The sequence below is a fragment of the Syngnathus floridae genome, chromosome 5 (genome assembly GCF_059516105.1).
Source record: "Syngnathus floridae isolate MCC-2025c chromosome 5, RoL_Sflo_1.0, whole genome shotgun sequence".
NCBI classification, from domain to species: Eukaryota; Metazoa; Chordata; class Actinopteri; order Syngnathiformes; family Syngnathidae; genus Syngnathus; species Syngnathus floridae.
This window is the reverse complement of record NC_142417.1, coordinates 13,374,813-13,391,824: the sequence shown is the minus strand read 5'-3', so window position 1 is coordinate 13,391,824 and position 17,012 is coordinate 13,374,813. Positions and strand designations below refer to the sequence as shown.

The 17,012-nt window shown below is 42.0% G+C and overlaps 1 protein-coding gene across 3 annotated transcripts in view; it reads right to left on the bottom strand.

Annotated features, from left to right (window-relative positions):
- Positions 1–8,027: 8,027 nt before the first annotated feature.
- Positions 8,028–17,012, bottom strand: part of sema4c (sema domain, immunoglobulin domain (Ig), transmembrane domain (TM) and short cytoplasmic domain, (semaphorin) 4C) — a 75,247-nt gene continuing 66,262 nt past the window's right edge. For all 3 annotated transcript variants that reach the window (XM_088376358.1, XM_088376357.1, XM_088376359.1), the window contains 7 exons: positions 16,752–16,896; positions 16,233–16,446; positions 14,502–14,617; positions 12,147–12,304; positions 11,710–11,801; positions 9,234–11,490; positions 8,028–9,143 (listed from right to left, as the gene is read on the bottom strand). In XM_088376358.1, coding sequence (XP_088232484.1) covers positions 10,595–11,490; positions 11,710–11,801; positions 12,147–12,304; positions 14,502–14,617; positions 16,233–16,446; positions 16,752–16,896 — 1,621 coding nt within the window. In that variant the 3' untranslated portion in view covers positions 8,028–9,143; positions 9,234–10,594. The remainder of the gene's footprint in view (positions 9,144–9,233; positions 11,491–11,709; positions 11,802–12,146; positions 12,305–14,501; positions 14,618–16,232; positions 16,447–16,751; positions 16,897–17,012) is intronic.

Sequence of the window (17,012 nt, the reverse complement as noted above, 5' to 3'; positions counted from 1 at the left end):
CACTTCGCTGCCACGTTGCCATTAAATTGCTCAATAGGTGGCGCTGGCGGTGACGCACCCGTTGTCTTGCTGTACTTATGCTGCTATGATAGGATCTTGGTGTTATGTAATGCTTTATTTCCCTTCCCTTATTTCCCTATTGTTATTGTATATATATATATTTTTAAACATTTAGTTAAACTTCCGACTGTATCCATCTTATTCCTACGCCACATTATCCTTTGTGTGAAATGTGGGACAAAGTTCCATTATAGCTAAACTATTGTTTTATTTCTATGGGACCTGTTGGTGTGACTCTTGTACTCCACTTTGTATGACAGATACAGACTAACACACAGAAACGAACAACCATCCGCACTCGCACTCACACCTAGCGGCAATTTGGAGTGATCAATCAGCCTATCCAGCATGTATTTTTGGGACGTGGGAGGAAACCGGAGTGACTGGAGAAAACCAACACGTGCACGGGGAGAACATGCAAACTCCACACAGGGAGGGCCGGAGGTGGATATCGAACCCGCATCCTCCTAACTGTGAGGTGGATGTGCTAACCAGTGCCGCCTACACATATTTTACAAAGTAAATAAAAAGTTGATAGTGAAATTGATTCCGAAGTAACAAATTTCCTAAAATAGGGATGATTCCACTTGTTTCACACATAATTTGGACCTTGACAAAGAGAGAGGTTGGCTGGATGACTTTACAGTTATTTGGTTGAAGAGGTTTGTCAAAAACCGTTGGCAATTATTTTTAAAGGCATTCAGTGTTCGTGACGATCATGCAAGATACAGTTTTTATACAATGGCTAGGTGATTTTTTAGGGAAAAAAAGACAAGTATCGTACCTCTTCATTCTCCTCTACGCTATCTGATAGTGGGCATTCTGCAGTTATGAGACATTACAAGCAGCAGGGAGGCACCAAACCCAGTGAGATTTCTAAAGTTTGACTTGGTTTGTGGGGTGTGAAACTCAATCGGGCTGGAGCAGGTGCCCCAGCCCCGCAACCACCTTTCTGCAAAGCGGAGTTGAGAAGCAGGTGCTTATCAAAGAGCTCAAGGGAAAGAGGACATCCAAAATGCATTTGCTTGTTGTTCTTCTTTGCCTCAGGTGCTTCGGATGAGTCCTCTTGTCGTATATAGACAGGAAAAAATTGTGTGCGTGCAGTACTGTGTGGAAAGACGTTATATACACACAGATGCCTATTTTTTCTTTGTATTCCAACGAATATAATTCAAATATTAATGGACGTTTGTGTAAGAATCTTGCTCATTTACACATCTGAAGCAAGTTATCGGACCTTAGCCCTTTATCTGGCTTTGAATATTTGACCTGCGCCTATCCCTAGAATACCCGTTAGGCTTCAAATATTTCAAATATAAAAGTTTTTAAGTCCCCTGCTTTTCAGAACGCTCCACCCATACTGATCCAGCCTCACAGGCAGGATTTAACCCAAATGAAAGACTAGTTCCTTGCTTGACTGAGTAGTATGTGTTTTACCTGCTGACTTAATTTCCAGCAGAGAGGAGAATGATGAGATTAGCAGAGCAGAAGACGATTTCGCCGGTGAAGCTAATGTAAGCTCAAAGGGCCATGCTTGGCTGAGGCTTTGAGGTTCAAACACATTCTGTTGAGAAAAAGTACGGTACATTCTGCTGGACTGCAGCGCACAAGTCTGCTGAAGAAAATGGGTCGCAGGCTTGATGCAGTTAAAGCAACTAAGGATTATGCCACCAAATATTAAATATAATATATAATATAAATGTTAGTCAAGCTTGAGTTTTTATTTAAAAGTGAAATTAGCTCCACAATGTTCTTTACAGTAATATGTTGTATGTGCTCCCACTAGTCTAAACACTGAATTCTGATTAATATTACATTTGTGGAATTTGACTTGCAGCAAAAGTCATCTCAGGGGGCAGCCATTTTGCCATTTGCTGTCGACTGAAAATGACATCACAGTTTTCAGCTTTCAGGTCACAACCAATCATGTCTCAGCCTCCGAAAACTGGTGAGCCATGATTGGATGGGACTCGAGACCTGGTGACTAAATGGCTGTCCCTTGAGATGGATTGTGTTTTTTTAATTCATATCCCGCATATGATTAATTAATCACAACGCTGTGTTTCGGTTAGTTGGGCTGCACAGAACATTTAAATACAAAGAAAATTTGATTAGGAATGACAGACGAGTGGGGCAAACAAGTGTGACACACTGTTTTATTTAATGGAGGGAATTTGGATCGGGCTTGGGTAGCTCAGAGTCGAGGCTGTATCGTGGGCATTAATCAGGTGTAGATCAGGGCAGGTGGCATTCAGGCTTGGTCACTGGACGGGTGGCGATCAAGCTTGGTCGGTCAGAAGACGGGACTGGGTCGGCAACTGTGTGGTATGAATACTGCTGGGGCCTGAATTTCCCCACCCCCGGGATCAATAAATGTTCAATCACCAAATCAGAATTTTTGTCTCGTTCCCCTTTTGATCTGAAATGCCTTCAAGTAAACATCAAAATCAAAAGAATTGACCTTCCTATCCATTACCTTTGGACAGTACATCATATCTATAATGTCACCCTGGATAGACTCAAGGTCACCCATGAGATAATGTAAAGAAAGATGTGAAGGATAATGTTTGATCCCAAATGTGTGAAGGACCGATACAGCAGGTCCTTCGTTCATTATCATCAAGGGTCTCAGTAGACTGTGCACATGCTTTATTTATTATTAATTTATGCATAGTTGGCATGTCAATTTTGACAGTTAATATTGCTGCTTTCACTCCCAAACGCATAATATTTTTTATTCCTCCTTGTAAATGATTGCTGCTCCTTAGTCTTGCTGCTGTTGTTCACATTCACAACAGAATATTTATTACATGCAGTATTGCATTCTGCTTATAGGTCTTTAAATGTAGTTATCCGTCCACTAATAATACTTAATATTGACTTGCTTTTTTACTTCGGTATTAATACAAAATATAGTTCCTTTTACATTGGATACTGCTGACTATTCATGTTTATGTTCATAATTTCTATTTATATGTGTATAATTAAAATTTCTGCTTCTGGTTGAGTTCTGTGATGTTTATTTTTTTGCATTGCAGTGTTTTCCTGCTGCATTTGTTTTATGTGTCTGGTTTTGCATCATTCTTGGGTTGGCAGCGTTTGGCCATTAGCGGCCATTTGTGGTCTTTGTCAGCAATCGTGCAATTCACTTTTGAATATGCGATATTTATAATTCATGTACAATTGACTTATATTTACACTGCTACTGTTTTTTTCAACACTGCACTGCTTTGTGTACTTGCTTCTTGTAAATATGTACTTAGAAGCAGACACTACCTTCTTGGCAAGTTACAGAGGGCAGTGAAATGTTTTGGTCAGAGTACCTCCTTGTCAAAAACAGTCAACACAAAAACTGAGTATAAAAACAAGTCAACACATTTCAAATAAACACATCTGAAAGGACATATCTGATGTTTGGACCTCTATTGGGACATGTTTGTGTTGCTTTTGAATGCTCCTGCTTCCTCCTTCATTCAACAAACAATATCTAAGACTTGCACTGCATGTGTGAATTGGGATGGTTATTTTTCTGTATGTGCCCTGGGTTTAGGATTGACAAACCATCCTTTTCCATGGTGCTCCCAGAACATTTGCCCAAAGTCTGATGGTGCCTGGGAAATAATCATACCAGTACCCCGTCTCTACCTTGCTGGCGTCTGATTTGAAAGTGGAGCTCTGTGGCCGTTATTGATCCAGCCACAGGTCCAGTTGTTCCGTCAAGAGTCACTCTCATCAGTCTTTGAAAAATGTGTATTGTGATATTTCCTGACCCTGTCTCGACGTTTCAACATGTGTGTCTTGTTCAGTGGTGTTCAGGTGTCAGAGTCCTGCAACCCCCGAAAGACTTTTTACAATTTTTGACAGTCACCTAAATCTTTACTTTTTTGCCCCATTTTGCCTGAGGAAAACAAGCTGCCTATTAATGATGCACACTGTGATATAGGGTGTTGATCTCCTTAGGCCTGACCATCCCTCATTATAGGAATACACATCACTTGCTTGTATTGAATAAACATTGAAGTTTATACAGCATGTAGTTGGAGAGTATGCATACAAATTATCGCATGGTCAAAATACACACTTGCCTAATAATTGTGCACACAGTGTATAGTGCAGATGCAGCAAAGGTGAAATTTTGAAAGCATAAAAGAGAGACAATATTAAAATATTGACAATGTACAACTAACTGCAAGATGAGAATAAATGTTCACACGGCTCAAGAGTTTCTTGATACTTGTTTGTACAACTTTGAGACCGAGCGGCCCGCTTCATCGCTTTGTTGTCTGGGTGCAGGGCAGGGATGGAGGAAAAAAATTGCAGTTTTGTGACACGAGTGGGGAGAAATTGAGATGCTATTTCGTTGTTGCCATAGTGAAATTGTCTCGCCGAATGTACAAGCTTCCCATCTCCTCCGGCTCACTGGTCGACGTGTTCAAATAAAAGGTTGAGTTCAATCGATGAACATGATGTCAGGCACACCAGAGAAATGGCTGGTGGAGTAATCCTTTCATCTTTAAAAAGTCACAACTTTTTTATACTTTTCCACCTTTAAATCCACCAGCTATGAACTACTGAATACATCCATTATTAAAGAATGAGGTTATGTTTGCTCCAGAGGAAACATGATTCTAACCATTTTCAAGCAAAGAAGAAATTAAAAACGGATGCTGAAAAAAACGAGGAATGAGAAAATGATACTCGTCTCTCTACATGCGACTTTATAGACATCCATTAGTTTTGATAATACAAACCACAAATGTAGTACACCACAACCTAGAACTGGGTCTATACTGTTAATTATTACACTGTTTTAGTTTGGTGCCTCCAGACATGTGGAAGCCTAGCGACTGACCCGTTGAGGAACTACATTCTTAATCCTGTGGCAATGATTTACAACCTATAATCTCTTGTCTTGATGCAGCCTCCATTGTTGTTGTTCCGAATTGGCATCAGATCACAGACCACACTCTTATCCACATTGATCAGGCTGGGATGGGCAAAGAAAGATCAACCAACCAACCAACCAACCAACCAACCAACCAACCAACCAACCAACCAACCAACCAACCAACCAACCAACCAACCAACCAACCAACCAACCAACCAACCAACCAACCAACCAACCAACCAACCAACCAACCAACCAACCAACCAACCAACCAACCAACCAACCAACCAACCAACCAACCAACCAACCAACCAACCAACCAACCAACCAATCAATCAATCAATCAATCAATCAATCAATCAATCAATCAATCAATCAATCAATCAATCAATCAATCAATCAATCAATCTCTCCCTCTCTCTCTATATATATATATAGATATAGTCTCTCAAAAAGATGTACGTAATTTCGTTTCAAAAATACTTTTTACAATACAAACAACATACAAATACGTCATATTGTATCACTTAAATATTTTCAGTGTGTTGACCTTTGAGGAAATGACAGTAAAATAATGTCTTGATTCAAAACTATATGAATAAATGCTAACTTAGGAAGTTTCATTTACCTTAGCTAGTGGAAACTAAAGTCACAGTTAACGTCATACTCATTGGTCGAACTAGCAAAGTTAGCAACGTTTCAGAAAGACTGAAATTGTTATTGTCAAATTTGAAGTTAGAAAACGCTGGCTAGCTGCTGGCTTGTCATGACCGTTAGATTGCAGTGGCCAGAAAGCACTTGTAATGCCCTGTGGACGGACAACGCAGTTTCCGCCCTTTAGTTGCTTCAACAGAAATCCACACACAAACTACTTAAGCCAACATTCAAGATGAAATGCCCCTATGCACTTTCACCTTTGCTGATGTCACAACCACCAATCATCAGGCCAGCCCTTAACAGTCAACACTCAATGCTCAACACAACACTCAACTAATGGAAAAGGAACCACTCGGGGCCAAGCCGTCTCGGTGTAGGACCTGGCTAATGGAAAAGCGCCAGAAGTTATAGATATCACAGTATGTTGAACCATAAAGTTAAAAGGGCAAATAGACTTAACTCTTAAGATGCTGCCAAATGGCGAGAACATGTCTTTTTTTTTTACTAGCAAATTGCATAAATGAGGAATGAATAGTAAATAAATAAATCCAAGTCCACAGATTGATAGATGTTTTTCCAATATTGAGGCTGCATAATAATAAGAGTAACTCAGATTCGTTAGAATCGGGTGTTGTCTACTCCTTGGGCTGCAAGGAATTTGGGGACATCTTAAGCCGAACAAGGAAGCAGGTGACAGCAGCGACGAGTTTGCTCTGCAGCCTGCCTGACTGGCAGGTTTTTTTTTCTCGTATGGTGGCTTATTAAGGTCACGAAGTGATTAGGATTTCCATCCATAGGCAAGTGATCTCGCTATCACTTAACAGCAGGTGGATGGGTGAAAGGGACAGCCCTTTCAACATCATGACGTCACCTGTTTCAACATGCTAATGTGCATTAAACAGTAGAGAGCGGGATCATTTTGGAAAATACAAGATTAGATGCAGAAATGGGGACATATTGCCCAAACCATTACAATATTGCTCACTTTCCCCCTCAATGTGGGACCTCTGGACGTTCACTTGAGCTACTAGCTGATGAGGTAGCTAGTAGCGAGTAGCTGGACAAAATAGAGCCTGTGGCGGTTGCAGCACTATTGTGCGCCAAATTGGCTGGTGAGAGCCATCAAATGCATGACACCCTGGCACAGGTGCCGTTCCTACTGATCTCTTTTTAACAAAACTTACTTAAATGTTATTTTAGTTGGAAATATCGTGACTTTGGTTTTGACGTCATTTTGCCCCATATACGTCCAAATCTATGGGGAGAGATTTGTCTAAAATCTCACAAATTGTTCTAAAGGTAATACAACTGTGCTGCTAAGCACTTTTAATGTAGGTATTATATCTAAAATACTTATTATTATCATTATTAAGTGGAAATGTTTTTCTTTTGTACTAGCTGTTCTTTAACCAAAAAATTTCAGAATCCCTGATTATTTGAATTTTCAATATCCAAATGCCAAAATATCTGGATGGCTGTTTATGATAAAACACTCAGAGATTATTTTATTGGTACATAAAAATGACCATATTTTCCGCACTATAAGGCGCATTTGAAAACTTAAAATTTACTCAAAAGACCACAGTGCGCCTTACAATGCAGAGCGCCTTATATATGGATCAATTGATGAATTTGTTGATCCATACTGGTTGTACATAGCCCTCTGCCAAAATGTTTCAGTCCATTTTAGTACGACTAGTAAATTACAAGGTCGCATCGCTTTCAGCATTACGGCAACCGTGGTCATGGGCGTCACTGAAGTAAGCTACTACTGGTCGATCGCATGACATTTAGAAAAAATATATATTCCGATCCATCCAATCGCTTGATTGACATACAAGCCTGTCGGGAGGCAGTCACAGTGAACCGCCCCACATAAATAAGACCTTCATCAAAGCTAACAAGCTAATCAACGCATTACGCATCAACGCACGCACTCGCTTCTTTTAAACTAAAGAAAGTTTATGACCATAAAAAATGAGTGGGGTTGCTGGACCAAGTAAGAAGCCAAACCAAACTTTCATACGGAAAGGGAGTTGAACTTTACCTCATTGACTGGGTTAACATTCCCTTTAGCACAGCATCATCTAATGGATGCATACCGCAACCCTAGTCAACCCCAGTTTGATGCAGCAGCTTCTATTCTATGCGCCTTTTAATCCGGTGTGCCCTATATATGAAATAATTTCTAAAATAAAAAAAATCAATGAAGGTGTGGCTTATAATCCCGTGCGCCTTATAGTACAGAAAATACGGTACATTGGGCAGTGTAATAGAAACAAGATAAAATTCTAGGTTTTGTAAAAATTTCATTTAGGGTTGCTTATTTAAACATACCTCCCCAGTAATAATTTTATTAAGATTACTACCTTCAGTGTGAACTTGGTGAACTGTCTCTGACAAAATAAACACACAAATCAAGTAGATCTCTTTTTTTATTTGTGTATATAGTATGTATATACACACATATAAAAAAATAAGGGCGTATGTACAATGATAATAAATATCAACGTGTTTGTACAACAAATAAGTTACTTAAAATTACTTTAAAACAAACATAAAAGTTCAATACGATACAGGCAAAAGTAGGTCAACCGGAATGAACACAAAAATATACCGCACTGGAGTGGTTATGGCAAACAAATGTGAAGTTTGAAGACTTCTAAGACATGCATTTTACTCCAACAAAAGACTTGTTTAATCATTCTTTTGATTGTTTTTTTTCTTCAAAATGCAAAGTAAAGCAAAGCCTGATAACAAAAGAAATACTCAACAAGACATGACCAAGTAGTGTATTTCCAAGAATGTGTTTAAACTTTAAAGTATTGGATACCATCGAGTGCACACATTCTAGCACTAATCTGCTTTAAATCAAAAGCTTGTTATTTGGTTTTTGGCAGCTAACAAATTAAATAATGATTTTGGTATATTGGTGAGCCTTCATGAATAGAAACAAGAATCAGGTCCAGGAGATCACTGCTGAAAAGTAAACAGGAAACAAACAGAAAATCCATTAGCCTTAAGCCATTTTTTTTCTTGAGGGAACATTTTGCTGCAGTTAAAATATTCAGAAAGCTGGCAGACATCAGCTCAGAATTGTAAAATGGACGGACAGCTCAATATTGATCTGTTTCAGAAAAATAACTTGGGGCAGAAGAACATCTGCAGTCTACTTTGGCTTACCCAAAGGTGAAGTGACACGAGCAACACAGCCATGAAACAAAATCCTTTCCTTGAACCATAAAATGAAGGCTCAACTGAGAGCCTTAGTGTTTTACAATACTGTATCATATCAAAAAATCCTCAAAAATGCTCAATCCAAAAAAATGCGTTTGTACAATGGTGATGGAAATGAACAGTCCTTTTGCTGTTGCTCATGCAATATGTTCGTCTGATGGCTGAGTACCTCTCTGACCATGGGGTCATTGGGATACGTGACATTTTAGACCCGTGTCCACAGTGTGTTTCACAACTGAATGTTGTTGAAAGCTCTTGCGTTGCTCTCCTGCGCAATGCAGACATGTCCCAAACAATCACCCTGTTTTGAGAAGAGTGAGAAATTGTAGAAGATTGAGTAACAACGCAAAAAAATAGTTCCATTGTTCATGAAAAAGAAGTGAAACAATACCTGTAATAGATTCAGAGGCATTGTTCTACTGTATCCTATCAACTTGGAAATCATCATTTGGTCCTTCGTTGTGGCCTCGTGTGTTTCCCACTTTTCTTCATCTCTTTGTCCGCAACACAAAATCCCCAACTTGGTCTCTTGGCCTCTAAGGAAGGGCATTCATGGTGTCCTGTCACACACACTGGAGTCCGGACTTGTTGACATTCAAAGCGTTGGGCGTGTGACAAAGTGTGGTAGTTTCCTTCTTTGCAGTGCAAGTTTACCACTGTCACCGTACAAAACATAAAGCACTTTTTGAAACATCCACAGCAGATGATTCAACTACATTCTCCATGCTTGTTGTCTTTGCGTTGTTGAAAAGTGTGCAGTCTTTGCCTTATTGCTGAATGCCAATAGCATTTTCTTTTCCAAGGGAATGAGCAAAGATCCAAAAACAGCTGATCTGACATGAATTTTCAACAACACGTGGTTCTCATGCACTTTTAGTACACCGAAGGTGCTTCGAAGGTCACCGAGCAGGTTGCAGCCTGGAATGTAAGCATTTGTTCTTCACGAAAGGTAGACTTAAGTCACTTGATGACCACTTGAAGGCTGCAGCGGTCCTTAAGAAATAAATAAAAAAACTTTTGGACCAATGTCTAAATTCAAACTGGTAAAAATAAACGAAAAAGAAATTGGACCAAAACATTTAGAGAGAGTGTCCTTCATTGAGAAACTCCCTTGCGTTCACTTCAATTGCTCTCTCATCGTCTCTCACGTCTTCACAGAGCTTCTCATACGCAAATATGATTGTTGTCTTGCTTCAGCATTAATCAGCCTCCTCTTGGCTCACCGTTAAAAATAAGGGAAGACTAGCTTCCAGTTTTAAGTGCAGTACAAGCTGAAAAACGACCCGAAAGATCGGGAATTGTTCTTGCCATCCATCAACTGGTCTCCGCAAAGATGCTGGAAGACGTTCTCGGTCCGCCCAACATCAATTAAACGTGCCCTTCAGACAACATATAATGCCATCGGTTGGATTACCATGCCTACGGTGTACTCCTGGGTAAATACACACTTTAGACAAATGGCCATTACACAGTGGAAGCAGGAAAAGTTCAAGACTTGGTGGCGTAGAGCACACAATAATTATGTGAGCGTGTGTTGGCGAACCATGGGTGTGAGTGTCTATATTTAACATGCTATAAATGTCTACAGTGAGCCAAACAGGCATTGGCAGGGTGAGGGAAAGAGCATTGGTAGGTGACAACGTGTCACTGAACGAGAGAGCGAGGGAGAGCAGGCATCCTCAAAAGGAGGGAGGTAGGTTGGTTGTTTTGTTTTTTTCCACCTCAAGGGAATGGAGACGGCGCAGAAAAGGCCTAGACCGACGACTCCTCTGGATTAGCGTCAGGCAGCACGCTCCTCTGCTGCAGAGTGCGCCTAAGCTCTTCTTTGAACGGGGTTGAGTAGTCGTTCCCACCCATGCTCAGGCCCCCCAGCCCGCCGCCACCAGCGCAAGACCCGCTAGCCCTCTCCTCCCCTGCTGTGCTCAGGTTCAGGCGGATGTAGCCGTTGCTACCGGAGCCTCGGATGTTGGTGAGACTGAGACGGCTGGGGGAGTGGATGGGCTGGCCTGGAATGGCACTGGGTGACACCGTGCTGGCGACGCCGTTGGGCCCCAGGGCGTGACCGGGAACAATTTTAAGCGAGCCGTCCGAGTAGTAGTAGTTAGCGCCGGTCTCCCAGAAACGGTCCTCGTCGCTGGGCATTTTGCTGGGCACAAAAGTGGGCGGCTCCTTTGGGAGAGTGATGGGATAGACCAAGGTACTTTCCAGGGGCTTCATGTCAGCTCCCTTTCCAAGTGCCAGTTTCAGTCTCCTGCGCAGGTAGAGCGCTGCGACCAAGAGCAGGAGGCACGCGGCACCGAGGGTGATGACCAGCACCCAGAAGAGCCCCATGCTGCTGTCAGGGGCTCGGGCTTCCATGAAGACGGGAGCGCTTGCGACTACAGCTACTTGGTAACGCTCCGTTTGAAACTTCACGCCCTGCTCCTCCGAATAGCAGATGTAGCGTCCTGCTTGGATCTGACCCGCTTCAGGGACAACGAGAGCCTTGAGGGTGCGGTCGAAGCGCGGCCCTCCGGCCTCTGGGTTGCCGAGAAGGAGCTCGCGGTCGTTGACAACCCAGAAGGGCTGAGCTAGGTTGGAGATCAACTGGCAGGGCAGCACCATGTCTGACCCCACCACCACGGTGACGTTACGAAGGCGAGAGTGCTCTAGAGAGAGATGGGGAAAGGAGGAGGAGGGATAGCGACACAAATAGTAATTATTTAAATTTATATCCTGAGCTATCTCAAGTCCACATAATTTACTCAGCTAAAACTCAATGCATTCCTTCATGACATTGACTACATCCTCTTGGTTTACCAATTCGGCCATGCAATAAAATTCAACCCCCACACGGGGGCACTGCTGAGGCATATCCCATCACTCACCAGGGCTGGGGATGGAGACAGGCTTGTCAAACTTTGCTTTTCCTCGGCTGAACCTCTCCAGCATGAGGTCTTGTGACAGAGAAGACGTGGATCTGAAAGGAGGAGGGATAGCGCTCGAGTTGAATCATAGTCTTTTGCTTGAATGTACTTTAAACAACACGGGATCTGCGAGCAGAATCAAACACTTAGAAATGATCCAATGTGATCCAACTGTATAATCTATTGTCTGCTTTATTGCTTACAGGTTGAGGTTTGATGTTGGTGAAATATAAAACTTTAGCTATGAGTTGCTGGTGGCAGTATTTCACACTCAAGGGTTCAATAAGGATTTTCAGTATTTTTTTTAAAGGTTTTTGTAGAGACTTTGAAAGCATTTGAAGACCACATCAAGAATAGACTACAAATTCAAATGAATGAATTAGTGAATTAGTCCTTACCCTCGGTGGAGGTCAATGCGAACACAAGCTCGACCCTCGCTATCCCAAGCGCAGTAGGGGTCTCTGGCGAGCAGACAGTCTGGCTGAGACTGATAGCGGCTGCAGTTGGCTAAGGGCAACTGGAGAACCTCTGAGCGAGAGCCGATGTAGACATACTTCTAACGAGAAACAATGAGAGAGAAAAGAGAACAGCAGATCAGAGGCAGTTGAAAAGGAAGACGAAAGATAAACAGACAGAGACAGTGAGAGAGCGACTCAATTCGGGGTTGGAGGAGATAATGGGATAATCACTCTCAATTACAATAACATTTAGCCGACGACCCTCTTCCCAGTGCAATCTGGGCTGCACTCTTCACAAAAGCCGCTCTAAAATGTTTGGCGTGGCTAAGTCAACATCAATGAGATAAACAGTGGTTTTGAAGGGCTTGTCTACAAAACAAAACACAACAAAACCTATCGATAAAGGGGGACAAGCCTCCGTGGAGGCTCAGGGACGAACAGTGTCAACACAGGGCAAGCAGACTGAGAAAACAGCAGGGACACAGCACAGTTTCAATTTACCACAGCGGCCAAGGATTGTAATTACTGTTATTGTGAAGCGGGTTTTGGGATTCACGAGACAACAAAGGGCAGGTTGATGACCTAGTGAAAAATATTGTGCTAAGGCATGGCAATGGCATGGCATGGAAATTCCAATGCAGCTCAGGTGTTTTGTCCCAGTCAATTCAGAAATTTAATTTTTTGTTGAACATGAAAAAGATATAAGTACTGTATCAATTTGTGTAATGCCACATGCCTACACCGACACAAAGTCTCAAATAATCTCAAATTATTGTTGCAGTGATTTTATGTGTCACAAAACTATGGTGCATTACATGTTATTTTTTGAAATTTTATCGTATACATTTACCCAATGCCCATTTTTCACTACACAATATCTTAAATTATCCCAAATTGTTGCAGTGGTTTTAAATATAAGGTCACAAAGCGAATACATTCTTAAGACGTCACACTTTTAATTATAGAGTCAACATGTACAGATAAATCAACAAAAATAGAAAAAAAATCAGCATGAAAAGTTAGGAAAATATGTCACAATATTATTTTGATTTTGCCCCATTTACAGTAAGTACCTAGCATTTGATTGAAAAATGATTACCGTAAATTTCGGACTATAAGCCGCAACTTTTTTCTCAAATTTTGAACCCTGTGGTTTATAGTCCGGTGCAGTTTGTATAGGATTTTTTCAGTGATTTTTGTGATTTGATCATTTATACACTCGTAAATAGGCTGTGGACCGCTGTTGTGCGGCACTGCTTTGCTGGACGGAGGGATATGTGACACGGTCACTGGGGAGAAGAGTGGTGTGTTGATCGCATGTTCATCCGCCAGGCAAATAGTGCCGTATAATTCACACAAAGAAGAGACAGAACGAGATCAAGACGGTCATTACTGAAAGGAAGCTTTTATACACAAAACCGTCATTATGGGGGACAAAAGAAATGCATGTGATGCCGCTTTTAAGTTAAAGGCAGTTGATGTTGATGACATTGAGTTGCGTCACCCTTTTCTTTATTTCCCGGTCACGTCTTCTCTGGAGCTATACGTGTCGCTCGCTAGGTTAATGTAATTTAGCGCTTCGTGCATGAATAAAATTAGCATGAACAGACCCTCATCATGCAAAATGCTAGAAGAAATGCATAAAAGCGACGACGAAAGAGAGACTGAGAAAGTGTGTGGCGAAGGATATCTAACGCTATTCCAATCGGACACTGAGGAGGAAGACTTCGATGTTTCAGTGCACAGGAGGAAGATGAAGACGATGAAGCTCTTTTTTTTACTTTTACTGGCATGTTTTTTTAACCAGCCCTGTTAGTGCTGTGCTACCGTGTTGCTGCTGTGTTACCGCCACGTCTCAGTGACTTTTACTGGTATGTTTTTTTTAATCCAGCTCTATTAGTGCTGTGTTACTTCCGTGTTACTGCGGTATTACTGCCGTGTCACAGGCAGTGTTTGGAAAAAAATGTTAAGGTATGCTATTAAAACTTTAAAAAGGCTTTCTGTGTACTGTCTTTCTTTGTAAATAACTCGTGCGTACGTGCGGCTTATAGTCCGGTGCGGTTTATATAAGAAAAAGACTAAAATATCCCCGAATTTTAGCTGGTGTGGTTTATAGTCTGGTGCGGCTTATAGTCTTTGAATTTCTGAATAACAGCCTGCATGCACCATGATGATATCATCGCAGTGATATTAATCTGGGAACGTTTTCAGACATACAGTAGTAGCTTTGCTAATGCCACACAAGAACATCTTACATGCTGTAGCCTTTGGGAAACAGCCAAAAACTGTATTTACCTTGGAGTGGGATATGGTAAGGCTGTCTACTGGCTGAGCGATGTCAAACAGCTGGATTTCTTCAATCACATGGGCGTCAGAGCCCAAGATAGCTACCCTCTGCAGCCAGCCTTCAACTGCAACACACAAGAGGGAAGCGGAGGAGGAAAAGCAAAGTGGATTATAGTAAGTTTTATGAATTGTTTCTAAACAAAGGCACTTAGCAAGCATTAAAATACATTATGTATCATTCAGTTCATAATATAATTGTTCAGCTTTTTATACTGAAAATCAACACCCTCGAGGCACACACCAAATGAATACCTACTGATAAAATACACAACAATGTCCGACTGTGACGTACTATTAAGCACTCTTGGTGTGATCACAAGACCCGATTGCAGTACAAGGACAAGTAAGTGTTGGCCGATTTCTAAATTCGATGGTTAAAAAACACTTGACATATTGCTGCATTTCATTCAGACAGTGATTATTTGATTCCCGGGCTACCAGTCCCACGCACGGATTTAAAGATGCGTGGTTTGCATTGCAAAGGACATCTGGCATAGAAACAGTGGCAAACATGCAAGTGACCCGCTGTGATGACCAGAAGTCATAACAAAAACTTTCAAGTACTAGCGAGACGGAAACACGCATATGTACACACGGACATACACGGAATATAGTATGAACACACACTCCTATTGCAAATGAATGTTGGCAAATTACTAAATTCTGTGGTGTAGTGTTGTTAAAAAAAACACTTGACAGACGGTCCATTCACTCATTTCTCTTTTCCATCAGCTATGTTGCGGCTAATAGCTAATCAAGCCGGTAGCCCAATTGGCACAATGTGCACACGTCTGCCAAGGGCCCTGTTGAGTTTGTGCCGTGAAGCACAACGAGCGGGGATTTGCACTTGGCTCCGGAAAAGCGAGCATGTATTACAGCGTCTGAGAGAGTGTGTGTGTATCAATATGTGTGCATGTTGGCCTCATGGGTTGCCCGCACAAACACGGTGTCTGCCGTCTCTAAACAGTCACACACCATACATAATGCAGTAGTCACTTTACCACTGCAGTTATCCGAATGGTCCGTAGATTTATGAGACAGGCTGCATTCACGTTCACATCACCACAAATTTTATATACGATTCGTGATTAAAATAGCTGTTGATTGTGCTTGATTTAAGCCAAAACAGGACACCTGTACAGGGGCCTGATGGCCACTCACAAGAGGTATTAATTAAGTCGCACATACGCTGACATTTCCTCTGATGTGTGAAGATGAGTCTCGGCATGCAAATCAAGAATTTAATTGAAACCCAGCTGAAATGTGGCCAGATGGTGTGTTGTTTTCTGCCACCTTGCCCGTTGCCAGTACCTGTCCAAGTACATTGCCAAAGGCGGAAAATGCTCATCCCTTCAACAAATACTACAGGGTGTGCTGCAGGGAATTTTTTTTTTCTGGAAAGTCAGTCACCACTAACTTCAAATTTTAGGGGAGCAAACAAAACATTAAGGGGTGCAGTCTGTAGCCGTGCTCTGCTGAGCACTCAACGGACTGAAGAGCATCTCGAGCCACCGCACCAATCCCAGACCTTACACCACCAATGGTAACCCAGAAAAAAATGCCAAAAAGTGGTACAAATTGTATTTTAGTATCCTGCTCAACTTTTTGCATCGAAGTCATACCACCAAATTATACTGCTACGCGGAAACTGGCAAAGCAGAAACATGATGTAGTTTGTACCTGTGCCAAGGAACAGAACGTTGTAGGCTCTTTGGTCTAGGCCGGTAACTCGATCTACAACCAGCCGTGTGAAGTTCACACCCTTGGTGAGAAGCAGGGGGCGAGCAAGTGCTTTGTCCTCCATCAGTGGGTGCTTCTTGGCAAAGTTGAGTGTTGCATCAGGTAGCTGCAGAGAACTGTTGTAGCCGCTTTCTCTGTCTGAGTTTGTGATACACTGCAGCACGGACAGAAAAAGAGCAAGTGAGGAGAAATGGATGGAAGGCAGAGGAGACATTTAAAAGGGTACGAGAAGGATGAAGCCATGGTGAAAACGACAAGAAGGAAAAAGAGGGAGAAAACTTTTTAAGTGCTTTTTTTCACGTCCACACCTCGCCATTACATGACTTCTGTGCTTTTTCTCTCTCATTGTGGATCATTAAACTAATAGCTTTTCATGTCTTGCCACCTGTTTCCTGCCCTCATCCCATCACACAACAACAGAATCCCATTATTCCTTCCTTCACAATATCTGTTTCTTACCGATCCAGGCCGTGGGTTGGGAACAGGTCCGGAATAGCGCCCCCACCTTTGGGATGTCTCCCTGTATTCCTTGTAGGAGCCTTCAAACACCTTTTTCACATCACTGATCTGGTACTGACATACCGCCGACACGTCCACGTCACCCCTGAAACATTGCAGGCGAGGCAAGAAGTTAGTGATGTGCGGTGGCGTAAAAGGAGAGAGACGGATTAGCTGTCATCCTATTGTGAAAAATGTGACGTTTTGCTTGCAAGAAGCTTC